At 33.1% G+C, this 22,641-nt stretch overlaps 1 protein-coding gene and 1 long non-coding RNA gene across 2 annotated transcripts; both read right to left on the reverse strand.

Moving 5' to 3' along the window:
- Positions 1 to 7,192: 7,192 nt before the first annotated feature.
- LOC132750472 (bile salt-activated lipase-like) lies at positions 7,193 to 11,137 on the reverse strand. Its single transcript, XM_060740469.1, has 2 exons — positions 9,054 to 11,137; positions 7,193 to 8,543 (listed from the first exon to the last, which is right to left on the reverse strand). The coding sequence occupies exons 1-2, from the start codon at positions 10,619 to 10,621 to the stop codon at positions 8,270 to 8,272; spliced, it is 1,842 nt and encodes a 613-aa protein (XP_060596452.1). The 5' UTR covers positions 10,622 to 11,137; the 3' UTR covers positions 7,193 to 8,269.
- Positions 11,138 to 14,181: 3,044 nt separating this feature from the next.
- Positions 14,182 to 17,073, reverse strand: LOC132750473 (uncharacterized). Its single transcript, XR_009628552.1, has 3 exons — positions 16,908 to 17,073; positions 16,153 to 16,266; positions 14,182 to 14,274 (listed from the first exon to the last, which is right to left on the reverse strand). It is a non-coding gene; the product is annotated as an uncharacterized LOC132750473 (long non-coding RNA).
- Positions 17,074 to 22,641: the final 5,568 nt, after the last annotated feature.

Consider the following 22,641-nt stretch of genomic DNA (forward strand, 5'->3'; position numbering starts at 1 on the left):
ATACCAGTATTTTACGGCATGAAGGATACCACCTTTGTGCCTTTGGTCAATAATACAGTATGGTCAACAACAATTTGAAGATCAATGTCGCTATATAAGGCTACCAGGATATTTTAGAGTTTAGTTGACCAGAACTTCAACAGTAAGATCAAAATAACATTAAACCAACTTGAATTTATTCTTTTTTTTTTGCCCTTGTCCGGATAAATAACTGGAAAAAGACTAAAGAAACTCATTAAAGACAGAAATTTCTGCAAGATTGAAACAGTCGCTCGACTGTAGCTTTACAACTACTTCAGCATATCCGTACAATGACTTGAATATAGCTGTACAACTACTTCAGGCCAGATGTAGGCCTACAATAACATGTATACTAGTACCTGTAAAGGTATAGCTGTAAAACGACATTATATCAGATGTACAAAACTAATATTTATTTAAACAATGACTCCAGTTCAGCAGTAAAATAACTTAGATAAAGTTTTATAAAGACCTAATGCCACCAGAACAAATAGAATATAAATGCACAACGATATGTGGACCGTTGTACAATTACTCGACATAAGTAGATGTACTAAGACATTAGGCCCGTTGTACAATAACTAAAATATATAAATGTTCAACGACATAAAGCCCGCTGTGAAACATCTGGAATAGAGCTGTACATCGACATAAGGCCCATTGTTCAATATCCTAAATAGAGTTGTACATCAATATCGACATAAGGCCAGCTGTACACTATTTTGAATAGAGCTTTACAACGACATTTGGTCCGTTGTACAATATCTTGAATAGAGATGTACATCGACATTAGGTCCTTTGTACAATATCTTGAATAGAGCTTTACAACGACATTAGGTCCGTTGTACAATATCTTGAATAGAGATGTACATCGACATTAGTTCCGTTATACAATATCTTGAATAGAGATGTACATCGACATTAGGTCCGTTGTACAATATCTTGAATAGAGATGTACATCGACATTAGGCCCGCTGTGCAATATCTTGAAATAGAGCTGTACATCGACATTAGGTCCGTTGTACAATATCTTGTAATAAAGCTGTACAACGACATTAGGCCCGCTGTACAATAACTTGAAATAGAGATGTACATCGACATAAGGCCTGCTGTACCATAACTTGAAAAAAAGCTTTACAACGACATTAGGCCCGCTGTACAAATATCTTGAAATAGAGCTGTACATCGACATTAGGCCCGCTATACAATATCTTGAATAAAGCTGTACATCGACATTAAGCCCGCTGTACAATATCTTGAATAAAGCTGAACAACGACATAAGACCCGCTGTACAATATCTTGAATAAAGCTGTACAACGACATTAGGCCCGCTGTACAATATTTTGAAATAGAGCTGTACATCGACATAAGGTCCGTTGTACAATATCTTGTAATAAAGCTGTACAACGACATTAGGTCCGCTGTACAATAACTTGAATAAAGCTTTACAACGACATTAGGCCCGTTGTACATTTTCTTGAAATAGAGCTGTACATCGACATTTGGCCCGCTGTACAATATCTTGAATAAAGCTGTACAACGACATTAGTCCCGCTGTACAATAACTTGAAATAGAGCTGTACAGCAACATAAGGCCCGCTGTACAATATCTTGAATAAAGCTGTACAACGACATTAGTCCCGCTGTACAATAACTTGAAATAGAGCTGTACATCGACATTTGGCCCGCTGTACAATATCTTGAATAAAGCTGTACAACGACATTAGTCCCGCTGTACAATAACTTGAAATAAAGCTGTACATCGACATAAGGCCTGCTGTACAATATCTTGAATAAAGCTGTACAACGACATTAGGCCCGCTGTACAATATCTTGAATAAAGCTGTACAACGACATTAGGCCCGCTGTACAATAACTTGAAATAGAGCTGTACAACGACATTAGGCCCGCTGTACAATATCTTGAATAAAGCTGTACAACGACATTAGGCCCGCTGTACAATAACTTGAAATAGAGCTGTACATCGACATTAGGCCTGCTGTACCATAACTTGAAAAAAAGCTTTACAACGACATTAGGTCCGTTGTACAATATCTTGAAATAAAGCTGTACATCGACATTAGGCCCGCTGTACAATAACTTGAAACAGAGCTGTACATCGACATAAGGCATGCTGTACAATATCTTGAAATAGAGATGTACATTGACATTAGGCCCGCTGTACAATAACTTGAAAAAGAGCTGTACATCGACATTAGGTCCGTTATACAATATCTTGTAATAAAGCTGTACAACGACATAAGACCTACTGTACAATAACTTGAAAAAAAGCTGTACATTGACATTAGGTCAGTTATACAATATCTTGTAATAAAGCTGTACAACGACATTAGGCCCGCTGTACAATATCTTGTAATAAAGCTGTACATCGACATAAGGCCCGCTGTACAATAACTTGAAATAGAGATGTACATCGACAGTAGGCCCGCTGTACAATAACTTGAAATAGAGCTGTACATCGACATTAGGTCCGTTGTACAATATCTTGTAATAAAGCTGTAGAACGACATTAAGCCCGCTGTACAATAACTTGAAATAGAGCTGTACATCGACATAAGGCCTGCTGTACCATAACTTGAAAAAGAGCTTTACAACGACATAAGGCCCGCTGTACAATATCTTGAAAAGAGCTGTACATCGACATTAGGTCCGTTGTACAATATCTTGTAATAAAGCTGTACAACGACATTAGGCCCGCTATACAATAACTTGAAATTGAGATGTTCATCGACATTAGGCCTGCTGTACCATAACTTGAAAAAGAGCTTTACAAAAACATTAGGCCCGCTGTACAATATCTTGAAATAGAGCTGTACTTCGACATTAGGTCCGCTGTACAATATCTTGAATAAAGCTGTACAACGACATTAGGCCCGCTGTACAATATCTTGAATAAAGCTGTACATCGACATTAGGCCCGCTGTACAATATTTTTAAATAGAGCTGTACATCGACATTAAGCCCGCTGTACAATATCTTGAAATAGAGCTGTACATCGACATTAGGCCCGCTGTACAATATCTTGAAATAGAGCTGTACATCGACATTAGGTCCGCTGTACAATATCTTGAAATAAAGCTGTACATCGACATTAGGCCCGCTGTACAATATCTTTAATAAAGCTGTACAACGACATTAGGCCCGCTGTACAATATCTTGAATAAAGCTGTGCATCGACATTAGGCCCGCTGTACAATATCTTGAAATAGAGCTGTACAACGACATTAGGCCCGCTGTACAATATCTTGAAATAGAGCTGTACATCTACATTAGGCCCGCTGTACAATATCTTGAATAAAGCTGTACATCGACATTAGGCCCGTTGTACAATATCTTGAATAAAGCTGTACATCGACATTAGGCCCGCTGTACAATATCTTGAATAAAGCTGTACATCGACATTAGGTCCGTTGTACAATATCTTATAATAAAGCTGTACAACGACATTAGTCCCGCTGTACAATAACTTCAAATAGAGCTTTACAACGACATTAGGTCCGCTGTACAATATCTTGAATAAAGCTGTACAGCAACATTAGGCCCGCAGTACAATATCTTGAATAAAGCTGTACAGCAACATTAGGCCCGCTGTACAATAACTTGAAATAGAGCTGTACAGCGACATTAGGCCCGCTGTACAATATCTTGAATAAAGCTGTACAGCAACATAAGGCCTGCTATACAATAACTTGAAATATAGCTGTACAGCGACATTAGGCCCGCTATACAATATCTTGAATAAAGATGTACAGCAACATTAGTCCCGCTATACAATAACTTGAAATAGAGCTGTACAGCGACATTAGGCCCGCTCTACAATATCTTGAATAAAGCTGTACAGCAACATTAGGCCCGCTATACAATAACTTGAAATAGAGCTGTACAGCGACATTAGGCCCGCTATACAATATCTTGAATAAAGCTGTACATAGACATTAGGCCCGCTATACAATATCTTGAATAAAGCTGTACAGCAACATTAGGCCCGCTATACAATAACTTGAAATAGAGCTGTACAGCGACATTAGGCCCGCTGTACAATATCTTGAAATAGAGCTGTACAGCAACATTAGGCCCGCTGTACAATATCTTGAATAAAGCTGTACAGCAACATTAGGCCCGCTGTACAATAACTTGAAATAGAGCTGTACAGCGACATTAGGCCCGCTGTACAATATCTTGAATAAAGCTGTACAGCAACATTAGGCCCGCTATACAAAAACTTGAAATAGAGCTGTACAGCGACATTAGGCCCGCTGTACAATATCTTGAAATAGAGCTGTACAGCGACATTAGGCCCGCTGTACAATATCTTGAAATAGAGCTTTACAGCGACATTAGGCCCGCTGTACAATATCTTGAATAAAGCTGTACAGCAACATTAGGCCCGCTGTACAATATCTTGAAATAGAGCTGTACAGCAACATTAGGCCCGCTATACAATATCTTGAATAAAGCTGTACAGCAACATTAGGCCAGCTATACAATAACTTGAAATAGAGCTGTACATCGACATTAGGCCCGCTGTACAATATCTTGAAATAAAGCTGTACAGCAACATTAGGCCCGCTATACAATATCTTGAATAAAGATGTACAGCAACATTAGGCCCGCTATACAATAACTTGAAATAGAGCTGTACAGCGACATTAGGCCCGCTGTACAATATCTTGAAATAGAGCTGTACAGCAACATTAGGCCCGCTGTACAATATCTTGAATAAAGCTGTACATCTACATTAGGCCCGCTGTACAATAACTTGAAATAGAGCTGTACAGCGACATTAGGCCCGCTGTACAATATCTTGAATAAAGCTGTACAGCAACATTAGACCCGCTATATAAAAACTTGAAATAGAGCTGTACAGCGACATTAGGCCCGCTATACAATAACTTGAAATAGAGCTGTACAGCGACATTAGGCCCGCTATACAATAACTTGAAATAGAGCTGTACCAGATATACAATAACTTAAATGTAGCTGTACTGAGACTTTAGAACTTGAATATAACGTAACATTTCAAAGATTTGTGGAAATCTTAAACATAATTTAACTTTAATGCAATCATAACTAGATTTTGAAGAAGCAAATATTTTTTGTATGACGCAAATATCAACTCAACAATTTAATATATCTACTACTAAGTTATTTTATTATGAAGGATCAACAATGCATTATAATATCTTTCCAGAACCTGTATCAGTGAATCCATTTATCTTATTTATGGGAGAGTAATCTCATGTTATAAAGTTTTCCCTTCGCGAACTTAACGTGTATGTATGTATATTCTTATTTTAGGTGGATTTTTTTATTTCCAAAATCATATAGCTGTGGATTCACAAGAAAGATGTCAGCTGGATTGAAATATTAAATTATCGTGTACACGTGTGTCAACTACGGAGCCCCTAAGGTGACATTTTCCACACTTTTTCCCCCGGAACTTAATTCGTTTTTAGAAATAATAATTTGTAATTACAAAATAATAATTCGTTTTTACGAAATATTAATTCGTAATTACGGAATATTAATTCGTTTTTACGAAATATTAATTCGTTTTTACGAAATATTTCGTAATTACGAATTAATATTTCGTAATTACGAATTAATATTTCGTTAAAACGAATTAAATGCCGGGTAAAGATTGCTGAAAATGTCACCTTAGGGGCTCCGTTGTCAACGGACATGCTGTTCACTAGTTGTTTAATATTAATAATAACACACTGACTGTTCTAAACTGACCATTATGTCGATTAAAGAACAGAAATGTACAAAATATATCATTTACAGTTTTAAGAAAACTATTTTACAATTATGTACGTTAATTTGACTTGAATCATTCTACACATATGGAGAGAATATATCCATTAAAATATTCTGATTTTTAATGGTGGATATTTGTTATGTTATGCTAATGGTGATTGTTTAAATGCAAGAAACTCCGTTCCACACGTCAACTGTAGATATAAAATAATTAAAAATCATAGAAAATCTGTAATCGTTTATATGAAACATATCAATTCCCGTACAAACTGATTTTATGATTTTTATAAAAACATTTGATCAAACATTAAAGCTCAATCATATATTAATTTTGTGATTTCAGATTTTATGACACCCCTGCCACTTATAAATACAACAATCGTATTACTCATCATTGAATAACAACAATATAAACTCTGAAACATCGATATAAATTATGCATATATCTGCTGGATAATGTAATACTGCAGAAAACTTTTGTGTAAAACAAGAATAATAATTCAATTAGTTATGTCCATAGTTTTATCCTCATTGAACATTGTACTTGAATGATGTGTTTATAAGCTAACTATATATAACGGTTAGTGTCAAATAACTAGAAATATATTCAGTCATATACACCTACAAATTTACTGACCATATTGTACAATGGACAACAAAACTAAAATTGGAAGGTACATTAAATGACGCTTTAGGTTTGATATAGCTGCAACAAGCAGACATTTAATAAATTATGCTGCATATACCTGTCAAATTGTCTGTCAAAGATGACTACCGTTCAGGTAGGCATACAACCTCAGTTACCAAGGCAATGGTTTGTTTCATACCATCTGAGTGTAAATGAACACATTAAAAGAAAACATAAAATACTGTGATAGTCTTGTTATTTCTACCTTGTTTACAGGGGATGAAACTTTGGTACATATGTTTGATCCTCAAAGAATGGTCCAATAAAACGTTTTGAAAATAAAAGAAAAAAATCAGAATCATTGTATACATGGACCACCTGTTAAAATCTAAGAGGTTAAATTTTTCGTTGAAAAGTTACAGTGTTCCAGGACTTGGCCCGTTTTACGGCTTAAACGTAACAATATTTTGGCGTAGCAAATACTTGTCAGAGTTATTTGCAGCGCCTTAACAGTTACGGAGCCCAGTAAATAAGATTCATGTTTTGGATACAAGTGCATGGTGGGGTAGAATTTCCCGATATTAAAGATAATTTTATACAATACCTTATTAGTGCGAAGTAATTAAATGACATTCTGAAAATAATTGTCAAATCAAAGTAACTTAAAATCGAACAAAGCAAATTATCGTAGGCGAGCAAATATTCTTGTACTAATAAAGGGAAATTTTTTTTCTTTTTCAACCTTTTCATCCTTAAACAGTTCTACATAAATCTTAATTGAAAAAAGACGTTTTACAATAAAAAGCGCCCAAACAAGGGATGGTCAGAAGTCCATCGCATACATGACAATGCCTCTGCTCTAAAAACAAGAGTGTTAAGTCTTTCTTGTCGTCTGAAAATGTTAAAGTTTAAACCATCCGCCTTATTCTTGCGACTTCTTTCGGTTTCCCAGGCTTAATAAAATACTTTCTGGTGCAAGATATTTGTCCAGGAATTCTCTTGGCAGCGCAATTAATCAGTGCCTGCGACAGATTCCAAAAGAAGATTATCATTAAGTTTTTCGAATTACAAAAGTACATTGCAGTAGAGGGTAGAATTCCTTGAAGGTTTGAAAAAGAAAACATTTTAGCGGTTACAATATTTTATTCCAGTGACAGAACGTATTAAATGACCCTCGTATAAAAATAACCGTGTCAAAGTCAAAGTAAACTTAAAATCAACAAACTGCGAGGTGGACGGTACGTTATCGTAGGAAAACAGAAGGCAGAACTCACTTCCTTCGAAATAGATCACAGGACATTTCATTGTTTCTTTATTTCAACCAATTTCAAATCATTCCTATATAAAATTATGTTCAAGACGACTTTCCTTAAAATAATAATTCTCATCATTGGTAATAAATCCAAAATACAAAATACAACCGGAACAATTTACATATACTACAACAGCATGTACATTATACAGTATGTATGCTCGATGACTTCATTCCATTTTGTCGGAATGACTGTAATTGTGTTATCTTTAAAATATCCATGGTAGTGAGCATGAACAACAAAGTTAACATTTGTATTGTTCTAAATTTACCAATTATCTACAGACTGAAGATTGGTAAACATCGGGACTAATTACCTTGTATATTTCGACTTTACATAGAACAAGAAAGATCTTACATCTTGACCTATTTCTTTAAAAAAAGGGGAAAACACGAGGAAATGTAACGTTGTTCACTTCACTTTATGATTCGTTTATCTCTAAACTAAGTATTATATCATCTATTTAAATGTAAACACACATACAAACATGTCTATGAAAATGTAAATTAAAATACATATAACCTATTAATATATATTTAAATACAGATATACATAGAAAGATAAAATCCATTTATTAAATGTAAAATAAAGTGAGGCGGAGTTTGAGTTACACTCATCCAGTAAGGGAGTTATATTTTCCCAGAATGCCGCACGCGAGGCAATGATGTGATGGTTTACCGACAATGACGTCATATTTGGATTAAGAGTTAAATATAGCTGTGTGTCCAATGTATACGGAGGCCACTCTATAAGGTCTGCTCCTTGGATTGAAGTCTCTGTTCCATCCATATTTGGGTTCCTTAAAGAAAATAGAAAAATATAAAACTGAATAGATCTAAATGTTTCCAGAAATCATGTCATAAAATAGAGAAAAACAGAATCCCTAAAGAACGCCCAAAACGACAAAATGGAAAATGTTGCAGGCTCGGTTTGATTGAGCCTGTTCATGGACGGTACTGTAATATGCAAATTAACGTTTATGCTCCCTAGCACCGACTTTAGCAGGATTCAACATTGAAACATAAATATGGTGAAATTTTGAATTTAGAACAGCCGTAGAAGTGTTCATACGGCTATATAAACACCTCACGGGAGTAAGAAGTGTGATACTATTTTACATGTCTTATCTATTTTAATGAAGACGAAATCTGTTATTTACCGTATATGATTAAAAATGCTAGTCATAGTTCGCCATAGCTTTTGGTCTTTTGGCCTTTACTAGTATTCTTATTTATTATATTTTATTACAATACAAATGAATTTGTAGTTAATTATTTCGTAGTTAAAAACATACATGATTGTCACTTACCCTGACTTTACAAAGTTAGTCCAATATGTCATGAGCTGATATGAAAACTGAATGTCTTGTTGTGAAGTAACAAAAGGATCAACAGCTTCATAATCCATCGTCATCTTTATCTCCAGAGCTTTTGTGAAACCAAATATAAAAGGTAATTCCATGGCATGTGTAGCCCCGGTCAACCAGTCTGGAATAGGGGCGAAGTCTGGTTTATGATCAAATAGATAGAAGTACGTATTATTTCTACTATCATCATGATTAGGTACTACACGAGCGTGTGTTTTTGCAGCATGTATTGCAGGAATGAAAAACGTAACATCTGATTCCAGGTCAATAACGTTTTCTCTATTCAGTAGAGTATTGTTTGGGGCTGTCCAGTTCGTGTACTGGTGGATAACAAACGATGTTACAAGCGTTGATTGAAATTTGTGGTAAACTTCATGTAACATCCGGGGAACAAACTTTTCTGTGAAATATGACCTTGACACTCCGTTTATATTTTCTTCAGCATTAATCCAGCTACCTTTCGCGTATGCTCCATCTTGACTAAGAACACCAATTAAAAGATCTAAATCCGAATAAAAGTCCATAGCTTTTTTACCAGCATCAGTTTGAGCTTTTGATAGAGTTAATGGGTCTTCTAATAAAAAGTCATTATCAACGACAGGTACAAATAAAGTGTTTGAAACAAATAATTTATCTGTTGGCAATTTACGTAGACATGCTAACTGATCTGAATAACTGCCGAGATTACACCCTGTCTTATTTAGATACGTATAAAAGTTATGAACTGGATTATGTTGCAACGCCCAGAATGCAAAACATGTTCCACTTTGTGATATTACTCTATGAAATAAACCTCGGTTATCAGGATTGATCGCTTGATAGAGTACAGCGCCCCCACCAGCCGAATTACCAAACAACGTCACTCTGGAGGGATCGCCTCCATAATCCGCGATATTGTCATGCACCCACTCGATAGCCATCTTCATATCCCAAAGCCCAAAATTTCCAGAGGATTTATCGCCATTGCTGAGAAAACCGAAGACATTTAGTCGATAATTAATCGTCACAACAATGACGTCATTAAACGCACTAAGAATGTCACCAGCATATACATCAGCCCCACCGGCGGCAAAACTTCCGCCATGAATATAAATCATTACAGCATATTTGTGAGAATTGATCAGTGGTTCTGGAACCTCAGGAACAAATATATTAAGATACAAGCAATCCTCGTTCTGACTAAAATGTTTCATATAAAGATAAGTTGCCAACTGAATACAACTTGATCGATAATATAAAGCATTGTATATCCCAAAACTTTTCAAACTACCATAACGTTCTGGTCTCGCAAATCGTCTTTCACAAATAGGGGGTTTAGCATATGGAATTCCAAGAAAACTGGTGACACTTTTAAACTTCCCTCCGAAACTCACACTTTGTGTTTTCCCTTTTAACGTTCCAAGATCCGTTATATGATATATTTCGTTTGCATCAACTTTTTGTAAAGCTCCAGCGGCCAGTATCAATAACAACATAAATGAGTCATATCGTAAAATAAAATAATAATCCATTAAAAATTGTTGTCATAGAAACATAAGAACGCGGAATGTATGTAATATGTTTGTGGAACAATAACAATGTATCTTGTTTCTAGTCCAGACAAATATTGCTGCATCAAAGATAAAATTGTGACAGATTTTATTTTCAAATGTTCTTGAAGCAGAGTAAATTTCTACAGCAGAGATTGATGGGATAGACTGGTGTGTTTACTCTTCAGGAGCTGCGTAAAACTCACATTTAATCTAAGAAATGTAAACGATACGAGGAAATGTATCATCTAATCAACACTATCTGATATATGAAAGTTTCACCAGGAACCTGGCACAGTTCTCATTGATCTCTATATGTATCATTACTAGATAAAAAAAATAAACTAGGCACGTGCGCGATCTCTTCAATGTATAGACGTTTATTATAGGTCATATGAACAGTGATAAAATGTGATATGATCGTAGCAGACGACTTCCGTTTTACTTGTAAAAGAAGACCCCTGGTTCCCATTTGTGGGAGCCGCGACATATAAAATAATGCTAAGTCAGTAGTGGAAATCCACAGCCGTGAGGAGAAATATTTTTCTATGTCAGTTACCAAACCACAATGCCATGCCATTGCTACCTCCCCGTACATACAAACATACGCATTTAACTCCCTTGTTAGTGTGCGTTAACTAAATCACCGGAATACAACCGTTATTTTCATAATTATTATTTGTGTTTATGTAAACCGCCACTGTATACGAACAAAAAGTTACAAATCAAACTCCATAAATAATGATAATACCATGATGATGATGATGATGGTGATGATGATGGTGATGATGATGATGATTGGTTCAAATTATATAAGTAAATGGTAGTCATTTAATGAATGCTTGTATATATAATAAATATATGTATATTATATATTGTATTAGGTAGGTCACTCACATTGAAAGATACTAAATCTGGTGAATTATTTGATTTTGTTTACATTATAAATTCTTTTCTGCCCCGTTTAGATGATCAAGATAGATCAACAATTTTCTGTTCTGTTCAAATCAGTAATTAAATTACACGAATTTATATATTTATAGATACTGACGCACTGAAAAAATAATTATCAGCTCTTTTAGTTTAATTGATAAAAACTTGCGCGTTCTCCTCATAAGAGTATATGAAAATAGAATGTCTACCTCACTGTTTTATCTTCAAATACAAAGAGATAACGAGAGTAAAAATAAATGAACCAGAATAAAATCTTCACATGCATTGAAATGAGAGAAATATAAATGCATAGGAAAATAGTTGTTTATCAACAGTAGCGGTTGTTAATGTAATGTTGATATAAGTCGTTACGCCTACAGAAATTTGTTTGCTGATACCTGCGATAATTTATATGATAAAAACTACATTAATAGACTCATATAAACATATATAACTCAGTGTAGGTATTCTATTTTAACTGACTTTACAGTCACACGCAGAGTAAATCATATACGGCCAAATTTCAACGTAGATCAAATAATGTCGCCTCAGACAAACGCATTAAGCACACATTTCAAACGACCACATTCATCGTATTTCTAATTCGACCACATACAGCGTACATATTATATGGCCACATAAGTGTACATCACATAAGCTCACATACAGTGTACATCACATAAACGGCTACATGCAGTGTACATCACATAAGGTCAAATACAGTGTATATCACATAAGGTCACATACAGCGTACATAACGAATGGCCACATACAGCGTACATCAAATACAGCGTACATCACATACGACCACATACAGAGTTCACCACATACAGCGTACAACTCATACAGCGTATATCACATACGACCACATACAGTGATAACACATACAGCGTACAACTCATACAGCGTATATCACATACGACCACATACAGTGATAACACATACAGCGTACAACTCATACAGCGTACATCACATACGACCACATACAGAGTTCACCACATACAGCGTACAACTCATACAGCGTATATCACATACGGCCACATACAGCGTATAACACATACAGCGTACATCACATACGACTCTATACAGAGTAGAACATCTACAGCGTACATCACATACGACAACATACAGCGTATAACACATACAGCGTACATCACATACGACCACATATAGAGTAGAACACCTACAGCGTACAACACATAAAGCGTAAATCACATACGACCACATACAGCGTATAACACATACAGCGTACATCACATACGACCACATACTCGTACAGATCAGAACACTTACAGCGTACAACACCTACAGAAAATAATAGCATCGGGAGTAGACAATCATTATAACAAAACGTTGTCTTTGGTGTTGATAGACTTAACCAATAATTTCCAGGTAATTCAAACTCTGACAAAACTTTATCCAGCATTATTAAGAAACGTTTGGTAACTTTGCATATATCTATTTTCTTCCATTGAGTATTATTCAAGAATTTAGGACATAGATATCCACTGCCTTGACTGTAACTCTGTTGCGAATCTGTTTAAAACTTAATGGTTTTAAATAGCCTTGGGTGTACGAAATTCACGAAGAATTAAAATTAATGAGTTTAAAAATATCTAAAATACAATGAAATAAAAGAATGCCTTTTCATGCATTCGAACCAGGATCTCTACACCTGCGAAGCGAACACAATCTCTCAGGAAACCTGAATGGGTATGAATGAGTAATGGTTCAGGATGTAAAGTTTAGGCGCGATAAATAATTTGCCTTATATAATAATTATCAACACCACTATATATCAAAATTGATGAACGAGCTATACATATTACCGGGGAAAAACATGCATTAACGGATAGATTCTCTCATGTTTATTAATTGCGTGACTCAGGGCGCCATGTAATAACAGCTTACCAGTCAATAAGCAATGAATTCTTTATATGATATACAGATATTATACGATTTAGACGTATACGTTTATGCAAGAATAGTGCTTATGCAGAGTTTTTTTCGTGCATTAACATTTTCAGAAGCTCATGGACACATTTAAAAGCTCGAGTCCACAAGAAATAAATGTGAATTAGCTGTTTTATCTAGCACAGCGTTCACTAGCGTCCGTCAGAGAATATAAACTATTAGAAGCTGAACTGGATGCTAGTCGGTCTGAACCTACCCTTACATTAACAATAAAAGTTATCTTTAACAAAAAAGCTGTGGGCAAAACTTCTTAATCCGTTAAAAAAAGTCTGAAAAATGGTAAATCCCTTGAGAACAACGGAAAGTATTTGTTTACACGATTTGATTAAATGTACATGTAAACATAATAAATAATAAAATGTGCAACACCTCTCATCTCTCTAATACCCTCTTATTGTGTCCTTTATTATAAACATTAAATCATTGATCTGTAAAGACCAGAGAAATATAGCAACACTTAAAATCACGCCACCTGGATTATTCTTTGTTTTGTCTTCCATGTCAAATAAATTAAATATTATCGTAACCAGAATTTGCTAAATTTTCAATAAAAGCCCAGTATCAGTAGTTATAGTATTTCTTATCTTAGGAATATATACGATATTAAAAAGAAGCAGTTATTAACAACGAATAAGTTACACTTTCGTACAAAGTATATTTCAGAATTATTTGTTTAACAGAAATAATTCAAGTCTAGACATTAGACACACAGCTCGACATGTATTGGTCTGTAACAGAAAAACATAATCTTATATCAAATATCAAAATAAATCATATCTAATATATATTATACAACGTCGATAATACATGCAAATATTTGTTTAAAGAACCTACTTGCTTCTACAGAGTTTTAATATTCGATTTGTTTCTAATGTAGTTGAAAGAAACGTACAAGTTTTATCTATCTGTTTAACAACGTACGAACAAGTACAATATTTCAGTTCAATGGTATAAAAGATTTGCTTCAACAGCGATTGTGATGGTGTTGGTACCCTCCAGATCACGGCAATAAGTCAAAATGACAATTTCCAGAGCAATGTTCCTGGGCAGGCTGTCTAGCAGTTAACCAATACTAGTTGCCTCCACTTTCGCAAGAACTAATAACTGTTGTAACGCTGCCAGGGCAGAGGTACGATGTGAATGACCTACCCCATCCGGGAGTGTATGCACAGAAAAATGGATATAATAGTCGACATAACAACAATAATTGCACAAAATGTTAACTTACTCATAAGAGATTTTCCTCCACAATAAAGTCAGCCTTTAGTTTTTAAAAAACTTACATTAAGAACGTATGCACGAGCAAGGCAGTTTTCACTCATACTCTATATATACTTTTCTAAACAACTATTGCGCAACGTATGTTTTTTTTCAATCCCCAGTCCGTAAAGTTTTCCTTCACAATGGCAGCACTAACTTATAGTGTTTTTTTTTAATCCCAAGTCTGTATTGACTAACCTTCAAACGATAGCAAGAGTATAAAATCTTTAAATCCTTAGTTTATATACGACTGCATGGATGTATACAATTATTGTATAGACTTACCTTAACGACGATTACACTAACGTATACAATTTTAAAATCCAATGTTTACATAGATGCATAAAAGTATACAATTAACAATCCCTTATTTGTATTTATCTAGCTTAACAACGATTGCGTGAACGTAAACACGTTTGCAGTCCCCTGTTTGTATTGAACTACCTTAACAACGATTACATAAACGTATACAAGTTTGCAGTCCCCTGCTTGTATTGACCTACCTTAAAAACGATAACATGAACGTAAACAATTTTGCAGTCCCCTGTTTGTATAGACCTACCTTAACAACAATTACATCAACGTATACAATTTTGAAATCCCGTGTTTGTATTGACCTACCTTAACAACTTTTACAGGAACGCATACAATTTTGAAATCCCGTGTTTGTATTGACCTACCTTAACAAAGATTACACGAACGTATACAATTTTGCAATCCCCTGTTTGTATTGACCTACCTTAACAAAGATTACATGAACGTATACAATTTTGCAATCCCCTGTTTGTATTGACCTACCTTAACAAAGATTACATGAACGTATACAATTTTGAAATCCCCTGTTTGTATTGACCTACCTTGTTTATATAGACCTACCTTAACAATGATTACACGAACGTATACAATTTTGAAATCCCCTGTTTGTATTGACCTACCTTAACAATGATTACACGAACGTATACAATTTTGAAATCCCGTGTTTGTATTCACCTACCTTGATAACTTTTACAGGAACGTTTACAATTTTGAAATCCCCTGTTTGTATTGACCTACCTTAACAACGATTACACGAACGTTTACAATTTTGAAATCCCCTGTTTGTATTGACCTACCTTGTTTGTATAGACCTACCTTAACAACGATTGCACGAGCGTATACAATTTTGAAATCCCCTGTTTGTATTGACCTACCTTAACAACGATTACACGAACGTTTACAATTTTGAAATCCCCTGTTTGTATTGACCTACCTTGTTTATATAGACCTACCTTAACAAAGATTACATGAACGTATACAATTTTGAAATCCCCTGTTTGTATTGACCTACCTTGTTTATATAGACCTACCTTAACAACGATTACACGAGCGTATACAATTTGACAGTCCCCAGTCTGTATGGCATGACCTTAATGCTTCATGGTTACATGTCGTCTGGTCGATACAATGAGTGTTCAAATCAACTACAAATACAATGTATTTACTATATCTTTTTGTGAATTGTCTATTCCTTTTGTGTTTTTGTTGTTGGTGTTGTTGTTGAATTAATTATTAACTTACCACGGACATGAAAGAGATAGCCACAGTCTAAACAAGCACGTGTAAGAAGCATTATAATATCTGACACAGTCTATCTCTTATGTTTTGTTTGACATAATTTGGTTTCATTGTACATGATGTCATTCTCGTACATGATGTCATTCTTGTATATACATTAAAATCCTGTATGTTGTAACGATGGTTGTAACAAGACTTAAGTGAAATTTTATATAATTATGCTTCTAAAACTATTTTCAAACATCGAAGAATATGTAAAATAAGTATGTACTGCAAATATTTGTCCACATTATATGTAATCATTAGAATATATGCATTCATTTCTTGTTGAAAAAATCGTCTTAGACTTTATAGAAAATGAATTTCTAAATACCTCCCTTTATTGACATGAAATGCAAATTCGGTATTATCTTTTTGGAACTTACAATATTGATAAATCTTCATTTGAGCATTATATTTATGTAATAAAACCATGAAATAAATAGACAGGATCTTTAACAATAAGATTATAATATAAAATATTTTATAGACGTTATTTGATAGGTACCATCACATAGATTACAAGATTTCCGACAGTGTTGTAAACCCCAGAGACTGTTACAATATGTTGCTGTGTACAAGTAACAATAAGTTTGTACGTCAACACAGGGTGTAGTTCTTGCTGTTGTTGTTGTTGCTGTTGTTGTTGCTTTTGCTGTTGCTGTTGTTGTTGCTGTTGTTGTTGTCGGTGTAGTTGTCGGTGTTGTTGTTGCTGTTGTTGTTGCCGGTGTTGTTGTAGTGGTAGTGGTAGTGGTGGTCGTAGTGGGCGTGGTCGTGGTGGGCGTCGTTTTCTTTGTTGATAAAACTGTTAAGATCATTAACAAAAAACCTGAACTGTCAAGTTTGATTAATACATGTTGGTCATGTATTAATCTAATTAATCTCCAAAATGAAAGCATGCAATATTTAACAGCATGTCCCTTTTTTAATATACGTGACTAAGGGCGCCGTGTAACAATTTGGCATGACTACAATTGAGGCTCCGATAGTTTCCCGAAGTATCACGTGATAAGGATGAAAAACCCGATTTCTTTATACGGAATAGAAATATCGAAACGCGATATTAGCGAATCTGACTTATAATATATTTACGCATGAACAGCACTTTTGTTGATATTTTACTGAATGCCCAAAATCTAAGAACATGCTCATGTAAACGGTATGTTAATCCATTTTAAACTTATTTCATTTCTAAGAAAACTCAATGGCCTGAATATTTGACTTTTTATCTAGATACACACATTAAAGCTAAATGTATACCGGTTTATTAAAGTTTATCGGTTAGAAGAGCTATAACTACCTGGTGTTGTTTTAATTGTTGTTGACGAGGGTTTGTGAGAAGCGCTGGTAAATGAAACCACACCACTTCCTAAACAGTCAGAATTACACAAGTCATCGCTACAACACTTCATGTCACATTTAGTCGTATCTGTAATATAACATATAATGTCACATTTAGTCGTATATAATATTTAATGTCACATTTAGTCGTATCTATAATATAACATTTAAAGTCACATTTAGTCGTATCTATAATAAAACATTTAATGTAACAATAAGTTGATCTATGATATAACATTTAACGTCACATCTAGTCGTATCTATAATATATTATTTAATGTCACAATTAGTCGTATCTACAATAAAACATTTAATGTCACATTAAGTCGAATCTATAATATAACATTTAATGTCACAATTAGTCGTATCTATGATATAACATTTAATGTCACATCTAGTCGTATCTATAATATAACATTTAATGTCACATCTAGTCGTATCTATAATATATCATTTAATGCCACATCTAGTCGTATCTATAATATAACATTTAATGTCACATCTAGTCGTATGAATAATATAACATTTAATGTCACATCAAGTTATAGCAATTATTTAACATTTAATGTGCACATCTAGTCGTTATCTATAATTTAACATTTAATGTCACATCTAGTCGTATCTAAAATAAAACATCAATGTCACATCTATTCGTATCTAAAAACAATGAATGTCACATTTAGTCGTATCTATAATGTAACATTTAATGTCACATCTAGTCGTAGCTATAATATAACATTTAATGTCACATCTAGTCGTATCTATAATATAACATTTAATGTCACATCTAGTCGTATCTATAATATAACATTCAATGTCACATCTAGTCGTGTCTATAATATAACATTCAATGTCACATTTAGTCGTATCTATAATATAACATTTAATGTCACAATTAGTCGTATCTATGATATAACATTTAATGTCACATCTAGTCGTATCTATAATATAACATTTAATGTCACATCTAGTCGTATCTATAATATATCATTTAATGCCACATCTAGTCGTATCTATAATATAACATTTAATGTCACATCTAGTCGTATGAATAATATAACATTTAATGTCACATCAAGTTATAGCAATTATTTAACATTTAATGTCACATCTAGTCGTATCTATAATTTAACATTTAATGTCACATCTAGTCGTATCTAAAATAAAACATCAAATGTCACATCTATTCGTATCTAAAAACAATGAATGTCACATTTAGTCGTATCTATAATATAACATTTAATGTCACATCTAGTCGTAGCTATAATATAACATTTAATGTCACATCTAGTCGTATCTATAATATAACATTTAAAGTCACATCTAGTCGTATCTATAATATAACATTCAATGTCACATCTAGTCGTGTCTATAATATAACATTCAATGTCACATCTAGTCGTATCTAGAATAAAACATTAAATGTCACGACTAGTCGTATATATAATATATCATTTAATGTCACATCTAGTCGTAAGAAAAATATAACATTTAATGTAACATCAAGTCGTATCTATTATTTAACATTTAATGCCACATCTGATCGTATCTATAAAATAACATTTAATGTCACATCTAATCTAGTCGTACCTAAAATAAAACATCAAATGTCACATCTAGTCGTATCTAAAAACAATGAATGTCACATTTAGTCGTATCTATAATATAACATTTAATGTCACATCTAGTCGTATCTGAAATAAAACATTAAATGTCACGACTAGTAGTATCTATAATATAACAATAAATGTCACATCTAGTCGTATCTGAAATAAAACATTAAATGTCACGACTAGTAGTATCTATAATATAACATTTAAAGTCACATCTAGTCGTATGAACAATATAACATTTAATGTCACATCAAGTCGTATCTATTATTTAACATTTAATGTCACATCTTGTCGTGTCTATAATATAACATTCAATGTCACATCTTGTCGTATCTATAATAAAGCAATTAATGTCACATCTAGTCTTGTCTATAATATAACATTCAATGTCACATCTAGTCGTGTCTATAATATAACATTTAATGTCACATCTAGTCGTGTCTATAATATAACATTTAATGTCACATCTAGTCGTGTCTATAATATAACATTTAATGTCACATCTAGTCGTATCTATAATATAACATTTAATGTCACATCTAGTCGTAGCTATAATATAACATTTCATGTCACATCTAGTCGTGTCTATAATATAACATTCAATATCACATTTAGTCGTGTCTATAATATAACGATTAATGTCATAATTAGTCGTATCTATGATATAACATTTAATGTCACATCTAATCGTATGTATAATATAACATTTAATGTCACATTTAATCTAGTCGTATCTATAATATAACATTTCATGTCACATCTAGTCGTGTCTATAATATAACATTCCATGTCACATCTAGTCGTATCTATAATAAAACATTTAATGTCACATTTACTCGTATCTATAATATTACATTTAATGTCACATCTAGTTGTATCTAAAATAAAACATTTAATGTCACATCTAGTCGAATGAATAATATAACATTTAATGTCACATCAAGTCGTATCTATTATTTAACATTTAATGTCACATCTAATCGTATGTATAATATAACATTTAATGTCACATCTAATCTAGTCGTATTTAAAATAAAACATCAAATGTCACATCTAGTCGTATCTAAAAACAATAAATGTCACATTTAGTCGTATCTATAATGTAACATTTATTGTCACATTTAGTCGTATCTATAATATAACACTTCATGTCACATCTAGTCGTATCTATAATATAACATTTCATGTCACATCTAATCTAGTCGTATCTAAAATAAAACATCAAATGTCACATCTAGTCGTATCTAAAAACAATAAATGTCACATTTAGTCGTATCTATAATGTAACATTTAATGTCACATTTAGTCGTATCTATAATATAACACTTCATGTCACATCTAGTCGTATCTATAAAATAACGTTCATGTCACATCTAATCGTATCTATTATATAACATTTCATGTCACATTTAGTCGTATCTATAATATAACATTTGATGTCATATCTAGTCGTAGCTATAATATAACATTTCATGTAACATCTAGTCGTATCTATAATATAACATTCAATGTCACATCTAGTCGTATCTATCAGATTACATTCAATGTTACATCTAGTCGTATCTATAATATAACATTCAATGTCACATCTAGTCGTATCTATAATATAACATTTAATGTCACATCTTGTCGTATCTATAATATAACATTTAATATCACATGTAGTCGTATCTATAATATAACATTTAATGTCACATTTAGTCGTATCTTTAATATTACATTTTATGTCACAGTTATGTAACAGTTAATTTCGATAATCATTAAGCGTTGAGTGCATCAAAATTAATCCAAGTTTTAAAGTTTTAGAAAGCCACTAACTATATCTCTTAAATATACACATATATATACCCCAATAAAAGATTATTATGTTGATCTTTGTAATATCAAAAATACTTTTCCAAGGCAATACAGGACGACATTTAAAGATTTAACAAAAATGTCTTACATAAATAAGCATTAAAGACTTTACTGATTGTATTTCTGAATATTTTCTTGACAACACTTATTTGTAAATCTTGCATACTAGTATCAATCAGACAGTTGTAGTGTACGAATTTAAACTGTGATCTAAAAACCGGATTCAAATATTAACAGTACGTATTTCTTTTCTGTTTAATTAATTTTTACCCATTACTGATTTTTTTTTTCATTTACTTTTCCCAGTTACGAATACCTGAAGAATTAATCGTGTCCCGTTGATTAAGAGAGTTAAATATATATAATAATGGAACACAGAACAAACTATTTTCTGAATCTGTGACCACTGAATATGCAGGTAAAATCTAAGTCATACATAAATGAAACGGAATTGTTATAACACCTTGATATACATACGTAATAATTAAAATTACTTAAGATAAAAGATTCCCTTTTTTTTACAAAGAAATCAATAGTAAGATATTTATAACCTGATGAGTAATGGAAACGCCTTCTACCAAACAATGCTTGGGCTCTGATATTGTTGACTTTTTTCAGCACATTCCTTAAATAAAAGAGATCTATAATTCATTGATTCCAGACAAAAAACTGATTTCTTAAATGTTGTCTGTCAGATAATGTATCGAATGGCGAGCAAAATTAAATTAAATTTCTAACCTAAATTTGAAGAAGAGGAGACTAGCAAATTGCATAGCAATTATTTTAGCATTCTATTTGAGTGAACTCTAAAATATCATTTCGCTTTTAAGGCAAACATAAATAGCTGGTCAGACACATTTAAACAATAAAATTGTTAATTTTACCGATGATCTGCACAATTAGATAATTCATATCACAGTGATTAACTTATATATGATCGGACACTTTTAGTCAATTTAAGTCAGTGATAAAGATACAGACAGTTGGACACATTTACACAATAATTTTGTTAAGCTTAACGATGACCGGAACATTTAGACATTTAAATCAAGGTGATAAACTTACAGATGGGCGGACACATTCAGACAATAAAATTGTTACACTAACTGATGGTTGGCACATTATGACAATCTTTCAGATACATAGACACATTCAGACGATAAATTTGATTTAATTATAAATTATCTGACACATTTAAACAATAAATTGATTTACTTACAGATCGTCGGACACATTCAGACAATAACGTTAATTTACTTACAGATGGTCGGACACATTCAGACATTAAGTTGTTTTACTTAGAAATGAATGGACACATTCAGACAATATGTTGACTTTCTACAGTGGGGGAACATTCAGACAATAAATTTTTTTACTTAAATGGTCGGACACTTCAGCAATAAATTGTTTTCTTTTAAAATGGTGGAAAAC

Source organism: Ruditapes philippinarum, unplaced genomic scaffold (assembly GCF_026571515.1).
Source record: "Ruditapes philippinarum isolate M1 unplaced genomic scaffold, ASM2657151v2 ctg630_1_1_1_1, whole genome shotgun sequence".
NCBI lineage: Eukaryota > Metazoa > Mollusca > Bivalvia > Venerida > Veneridae > Ruditapes > Ruditapes philippinarum.

Coding starts and splice junctions, on each gene's coding strand:
- LOC132750472 (XM_060740469.1), bottom strand. CDS start 10,621: ATGGATTATTATTTTATTTTACGATATGACTCATTTATGTTGTTATTG. Junction 8,544..9,053: donor ACTAACTTTGTAAAGTCAGG/GTAAGTGACAAT, acceptor ATTTTCTTTAAG/GAACCCAAATATGGATGGAA.